Source organism: Salvelinus sp. IW2-2015, linkage group LG13 (genome assembly GCF_002910315.2).
Source record: "Salvelinus sp. IW2-2015 linkage group LG13, ASM291031v2, whole genome shotgun sequence".
Lineage (NCBI taxonomy): Eukaryota > Metazoa > Chordata > Actinopteri > Salmoniformes > Salmonidae > Salvelinus > Salvelinus sp. IW2-2015.
Window position 1 is genome coordinate 43051576 of NC_036853.1, and position 7938 is coordinate 43059513.

Genomic DNA, 7938 nt, shown 5'->3' on the forward strand with positions numbered 1-7938 from the left:
AGTCAAAACTGTAACTCTGCTGCTTAGGAATATTCACTGTTCTTAGTAAGCAACTTCAGTGTGTATTTGGCCTTGTGTTTTAGGTTATTGTCCTGCTGAAAGGAGAATCATCTCCCAGTGTCTGCTGGAAAGCAGACTGAACCAGGTTTTCCTCTAGGATAAGCCATTCCGTTTGTTCAGTCCGTAACGATTACATTTATGAAAAATATGCTTGAGAATATGGAGTGTGGTAACGATTACATTTATGAAAAATATGCTTGAGAATATGGAGCGTGGTAATCAGTAATGTGTTGCATTGGATTTGCCCAAAACATAACACTGTATTCAGGAAAGAAATAATTGCTTTACCACATTTTTTGAAGTATTACTTTAGTGCCTTGTTGCAAACAGGATGCATGTTTTGGAATATTTGTATTATGTACAGACTTCTTCCTTTTTACTCTTTCAATTAGGTTAGTATTGTGGAGAAACTACAATGTTGTTGAGCCATCCTCAGTTTTCTTCTATCACAGCCATTAAACTCTACAACTGTTTGCCGGAGAGGAAGGAAATCCCTGAGCGGTTACCTTCTTCTCCGGCAACTGAGTTAGGAAGGACGCCTGTATCTTTGTAGTGACTCGGTGTATTGATACACCATCCAAAGTCTAATTAATAACTTTACCACGGTTAAAGGGATATTATTATTTTTTTAATCCTTATTTTTTAAACATTTTTACCAATAGGTACCCTTCTTTATGACACATTGGAACACCTCCCCTGGTCCTTGTGGTTGTATCTGTGTTTGGAAATCATTGCTCAACTGAAGGACCTTAAAGATAATTGTATGTGTGGGGTACAGAGATGAGGTAGTCATTAAAAAATCATGTTAAACACTATTATTGCACACATAGTTAGTCTATGCAACTTATTATGGGATTTATGGGATTTKTTCCACCCAACTTTTAACCTAAATCCAATGACAGTATGACATTTTTTGCTGAATTCACGTTAGTTAACAACAACCAAATTTAAATCAAAACTGGACGTTCAACTGACATCTGTGCCCAGTGGGATGCAACGGCTGCCAATATGATTTTGTTTTACATGGATTCAGGCTGTTAGGTAGCCTAGATCTTTTCTTCCTTTCACCCACTCTAACCTGCCATTGCACCTAAATTGTTTAAGCTTGGATCAACCCTACTCATGTTAACTTTCAGTGAACATTTGGATAACCATGATAGCTTTGCCCTTATGTGGGTGCTAGCAAGTATACTAGGTAGTGTTAGGTATCAACAGTTAATCCAGTAGGGGTTTAACCTAACGTAGCAGGCGTAAGAGAAACGCCTGAGCAGAGTTTCTACATGTGGTTTTCAGAGGAAAAGGAAGCTAGGTTTAAAATGACAACTCCACTTAGGCTAGTAGGGGCTGGAAGCTATAGTGAGCTTTGATTGGTCAATAGCACAACTATGTCTCTGATTATTTGCATAAAGTTCAGTTTTCTCCAACTTTGGTTCCGCCAGCTTCACTCCCTCTCGCCCATGCTTGCATCGCCCAATGGTCCCCCGCCCACTTCGCTTCCCTTGATTGAAAATTAATATGACTCAACTCCTAATGAATAACTGTGCATTTTCTTAAGAAAATACTATGTGTTTGCTGTCGGTGGTATTATGTTGCTCAGATAATAATCTATTGTCATATTTTACCAGCCTGGTCTCACAGACTAGACGTAACATAGTGAATGTAAATCTGGGACCCTCAAATTAGTATGATATGTTAAGTTTTGAATGGTTACATAAGACAGATGGTTACTTAACACAAAAACAAAAGTAGGATGGTTGGTCAGGGTGGATGGGTGAGCATGTAATGTGAACATCAAGCAACCCAAAGGTTGCGAGTTCGAATCTCATCACAGACAACTTTAGCATGTTAGCAACTTTTTGACTACTTACTACTTTTTAGCTACTTTCAAACTACTTAGCATGTTAGCTAACCCTTCCCCTAACCTTAACCCTTTTAGCTAACCCTTCCCCTAACCCTAACCTTAGCTAATACTTCCCCTAACCCTAACCMTAACCCTTTTAGCTAACACTTTCCCTAACCCTTTAACCAAACTCCTAAACTAACCCTAACCTTAACCTTAACCCTAACCCTAACCCCTAGCCTAGCTAACATTATTGTTAGCCACCTAGCCAAATTTGAAACATATTGTACGTTTTGCAAATTCTTAACATATACCTTTTTCTAATTTGTAACATATAATATGAATTGTAATTCATAATATATCATATGAACTGGGTAATGGACATCCAAAAATGAATACATCCCATACAAAACGTAACATATCATACTAAATGGTGTGTCTCTGATTTACATACAGAATATAATGAAATGCTCTGAGACCAGGTAGATTTTACATGACCTATATAAGGCATTTGGTGCTTACATTTTCTTTTATTTATTGCAAAATAAATACATATTAGAGTTTGTCATGGACTTGATCAGCTCTTATGCACTTATTATTTTTGTTTAATGCAGAACCTAATATATAATCTGAGCTCCCCTTAAATTATTGTATTTTATGGTATTAATARATAATTAGGCTTCATACATCAGATGACTGAATATGATAGTTGTTTTATTGTGGTTAGAATACTGAAAATATAACGCCATATGAAAACATATTTATCATTATTTTAAACATCCCACTTGATCTGAACATTTAAAATGTGTATAGTATGGAGCATTATGGTATATGGAGTATATAGCATGGAGACGCAGTAGTCTAGTGCCCAAACATCCACCAGCGCACCATGACTGTTTTACATCTATGTAAATCGTACAAATGACAATAACAAATCATTTAGCAAACTCATAACTCGATTTTTACCACAGTGATTAGAAAACATGTAATTTAACGTTTGAAAAAATTAAATATAGTTATAAAATGTGTCAATGATCGGTAAGAAAACTCTATGACGCATCGTCTTTAACCAACGTTTATAGTTCCTAAAGTCTCGTTTTAGACTTTCGACAGAAAATAATCACACTATAAAACTTCATAAAAAGTCATAAAAACGTTGTTGTTCTTATTTCAAAGACCACATGTATAAAGACGTGTTAAAAAATCCACAATATAAGTAATGGGATTTAATGCCCCAGTCCTGTTCAACGGCGCCTTTCTCTAGTGGTGCTATAAAAGTCTCCAACACTTTAGAAGTCCTGGGATCCTTTATATTTTATTTAATCTCCATTTCTTTTATTTATTTTTTTCTCTCCAAAGTTGCACACCGGATCAATTATATGAAACACGGCGAAACTTTCAAGATTAAAACGTACTGATGAAAAAAAGCAGACGAGCAAACGGTTTTGGCGCATGAGACCCAAGGCTGAATCTGTGAGACGGAGCGTACACAATAAACCTGTTGTTAAACTTGCTGTGAAAATATGTTTGAAGAAAATAGACAATTGTTGTACGAAATGTATTCAAGTATAAAATAATGCCCTTTGTTGGGGAAAACTTGAGCAATGTGAGGGTACAAAAGTACCCTGTGGTATTTACTAGGCTCCTTTGTGAAGTTTGCGCTTTGGCGTCTCCACTTGGCGCATTACCCAGGCCCCTTTAAACGCGATTGTTTCTTTCTTTCTAATGACGTTTACCGGATCAAAACATGCTCTTAATTCGATCAGAAAGCTTCACCCTTCACAACAATACCAGAATAATTTCTCCCAAAGTTTGTTAAGTTGACCGAAATTAGGCAAATGAATAGGGGTCTCCAGGCTACCCCTGACGCAGGTGATGGGGATAATGCACGTTCACACCAGCTGCATTCTTCTTTATTTCTCCCTTTTCTTTCACAGCATTATTAAAATTTAGGCCAATGAAACTATTCACTCGACTCAATAGACATTTTCTTATAGGATAATAGGATACAAATTGAGCCTCTCCAAAGAGTCCTCGGTGGTGGGTAACCCTYGWGTGCCAAAGACTGCTGGAGACGCCGGCCGGTACGCAGGCGACGCTCGTGTGCCAGRCCCATCACACACCTGCCTAGGACTCCCACGAAATAAAGAATGTAAACAAAAAGCTTGCCATCTCTCATAAAAGATGGACGTGTCACCAAGTCGTGTGAGAAACGAGGAGAACAAACGGGGGACTCCGTCTCCAAAAGATCTCCCTTGAACTTGGCGGAACAGCCTATTAAAGGCTTACTTAATTACTCTAATGGCACTGGACAGGCCTTAAAACTCAGACAGGGCTTGGATGGAAGTTAAGTTCGCTTGCTGGGATTTGTAAACAGGCGATCGTGTGAGAAACGCGAGTTGGAAGAAAGAGGGGTCTTTTTTCGGCGGCTTTGTTTTCAGTGCGCGCACTGCGCCTGGTCGGATCAGGCGAACCCAACGCTCAATTCACATTTCCCGCCTGGGTTGTTACTATGCAAATAATATTCTAAAAGTAATCACGTGCATGTCTTTTGAACAGCCACGTGGATGAACAAAGCAAGTCTGCCCCCCTGCTAGCCGATGGCTTCAGACTTTTTACTTGTTCTTTAACTGATCCTAAATGCACACATTTACTAGAAGCTTGCTCTTTAATCCTACGGAATAATTTAGACCATGAATGCTGGAGTCCCTCGGATGATCGCTTTATAAGGGGCAGCTTCTCAGCTCACCTCTCAGTCTACCTAGTCTACAAGCTAAGGAACACATCCAAACTGCCTCACGGCATTACTATTTTGAATTAGAACTTTATCGGCACTTTGCTAAAGGATGGCATCCAAGATGAAGGATCGCAAGGTAGGCGCTCAACCTTCTGCGCTCTGGGTTGGAAACCTACTCGAAAACCGTGGCCTTTTCTAGTCGTTATTTTAAAATGTATTACAATAATTTACTTTGGTACTCATAATGTACCATCATTATGTCTATGTGTAGTCAAAGGCGAAATGTGGGTCCATGGAAATTGATGGGATAGCCTACTGTGCTTTTGCGCACTTTAGCGAAAACGTAACCAATATAGTACACATTTGAGTTAGCAAAAACGACAAAAATGTAAATAATTAATTTAAAGAAGAAAAGTGGATGAAGTTGTCACTGCAATAGTATAATTGACGGTTCGAAGCACATGTGTGCCATACTCCATGGTTGTATTTGAGCCTTGGCACCTGCCTTGGTCCATGTGATGCTCGCTAGCGCTGTTGCGCTCTAGTGCACCAAAGCGCACCAAGGTGGCTAGGCAAGGCTATGCGTCTCTTTGCCGTTTGGTTTCCAAGTAGTTTCGTCTTCATTCTAGTTTCAATCAGCTTTTTGTTCTAGGTTTCCAGAGCTATACACTTTAGACATGGCCTACTGTTGATTATGTTTGTTTGTCTAATCATTTGCGTTGTTATTTTTCAACAGAGAACTCCCATCTCCCATAAAGTGATAGAAAAAAGAAGACGAGATCGCATCAACCGCTGCCTAAACGAACTGGGGAAAACCGTGCCAATGGCGCGCGCGAAACAGGTAGCATACAGTACAGTTTTACAATTAAATAATCGTATTCACAATTCATAAACAATTGCCTAAATGATCTTATTCGACGTTTTATATTGGCTAAATATATGTCTTATTCAGCCTACTCATTGCATTAAATCCTTGCTATGCGTGACAAATAGCGTAGCCTACATAATGTCTGCCATCTGTTTGATTTTGTGTATTTAAACGACGTAATATTATTTTTCTAATATCTTTTTTTTCTTCTTTTTTCTGATGATAGAACTCTGGAAAGCTGGAGAAGGCCGAGATTCTGGAGATGACAGTTCAGTATCTACGAGCGCTGCACTCTGCAGACTTCCCCCGGGGCAGAGAAAAGGGTGCGTTTTCCTGTCCGCTCCAAAGCGCACAGACCCGGGGTTCTCACCCAGAGCGCATTCGTATCCTGTTCCACCTTCCTTGACTCCATTCCGGCTGTCTCGTTGACATATTTATCGTCGTAATATCAATCATCATCACTGTAGTCTATATCGTAAATATATCCTCACATTTGAATGTAATAGCCTAAAGAATATTGAAGTTTCTGTGTGTTTTCTAATCGTCCACTTCTTCGGATTCCTTTTAGGTGAGCTACTGGGGGAGTTCGCCAACTACTTCCACTACGGCTACCACGAGTGCATGAAGAACCTGGTGCACTACCTGACCACGGAGGAGAGGGTTGAGACCAAAGACATCAAGTACGCAAGGATCCTGGCCTTTCTTCAGTCCAAGTCCCGGGTCGCCACCGAGCCGGTGTTCGGCTCCATGGGCGCATTGCCAGACCAGGCAGATTATCTGTGCCAGTTGCACTCCTCCCCGGAGTCACTCCAGAGCCACAGCCCCAACGACTCCGTGTTTCAGCAGAGCCCACCCGGACACTTCTCTTGGCACAGCACGGCGCGCAGCCCGACCATCTCGTATCCAACGGTGCCGCTTTCCGCGCCGACGCAACAGCACCATGGTGGCTACCTGTCACCAGTGCAAGGACTTGACCATCACTACTTCAACTTTTTCAACGGCCACCCGCACGCGAATGCGTTCAGTTTGCACAGTACGCAACACGCGTTGTAAATAGAATCCGGTTACCATTTTGTGTTGTCTTTATTTATATATGTGTTCATAATAAATACTTAAAGATTGTGGATATTGTATACTGTACAATACATCTTTTTTTATAGAAAAGTAAATGTGTATTTCCCACAGTTTGTTGTTTTCTTGTGGTGTTATAACGCACATTGTTCATCAATTGGTGAAAACCTCCCTAAAAACCTGATGGTATAATAGYGTTGGTCTATTGATTATGAATAGGCCTAATTGTTCATTCTTCTAAATCATTTATTACAGAAGAACTCTGCCCATTTCTACAAAAATCTATATTTTTATTTCTTAAAGGGATAGGCTAGTTAACTTTTTTTCACAGCTTATTTTCAACTAACCAAGGGTGTGGTCCTTTTATTCAAACCGTTTTTAATCAAATGAAATCACATTTTATAGGTCACATGCACACATTTAGAAGATGTTTATTGCGGGTGTAGCGAAATGCTTGTGTTACAAGCTGCAACAGTGCAGTAGCATATAATAATTCACAACAATACATAGAAATCTAAAAGTGAAATAATGGAATTAAGAAATATATATAACGTCCTTTAACTGGTTATTTAGCAAGTTCCAGAATATCCTAGCATTTTTGGAGCGTATAGCAATGTTAGTGGACACGGATTGTGGCCTATTTAATTGCCAGTAAGATGCTAGTTGACAAGCAACCGTGGTCCACTGGTCTTTAACCTCTATAGGCTAGTAGTATCATGTGTCGATAGGACCTTAGGACACTTACAATTAAATAAACACTGAACTAACTCACTAAACTGGGACTTCTCTTCTTCTGTGAAGAATGAACTCTTGTTAACTCAAATATGAATTATATGTTGAGGTTGACAGTTAGGCTACTCTCCTCTTCCTCATCAGACCGTTTCTTTCCTCTTCCTCATCAGTTACTCCTCTTACTTATTAAAGCATTAGTACCGGCATAAACATGCTGGAGGTTGCTTTTCTATGAATTTAAGATTTTTAATGGCTATTGAAAACTGAAAAAATTAAGAAAGTCACACACACCCAAATACATATTATTCATTATAACTCATTGCTGAACTAACGTTTTGGCACCCTTCTGGGTGAAGTACGACCTAAAACTGACCACCCTGTTGCAGGATTACAAACACTTGTAGTGTATTTGAGATTTAAAAACACTTCTGAAGTTTGTAATTTTCACTCTTAAATTTCATACTGCGCCACCCGGGAGGCCCCCGGGTGACACATTTTTAAAATGGAGTCAATAAGTTATTGTGCACTTCTTCTTGGTTAAACACAAATTAACAAGCTGATCATATTATCGATCAGAATAGGAGATTGGAATAAGTGTCATTTTATGCAATGGTGTGTTGAACTCCAACA

At 39.4% G+C, this 7938-nt stretch overlaps 1 protein-coding gene across 1 annotated transcript; it reads left to right on the top strand.

The window, feature by feature from the left end:
- Positions 1 to 4647: 4647 nt before the first annotated feature.
- helt (helt bHLH transcription factor) lies at positions 4648 to 6631 on the top strand. Its single transcript, XM_023998421.1, has 4 exons — positions 4648 to 4773; positions 5374 to 5478; positions 5732 to 5828; positions 6074 to 6631. Exons 1-4 carry the CDS (start codon positions 4747 to 4749, stop codon positions 6556 to 6558), a joined length of 714 nt encoding a protein of 237 aa, XP_023854189.1. The 5' UTR covers positions 4648 to 4746; the 3' UTR covers positions 6559 to 6631.
- Positions 6632 to 7938: the final 1307 nt, after the last annotated feature.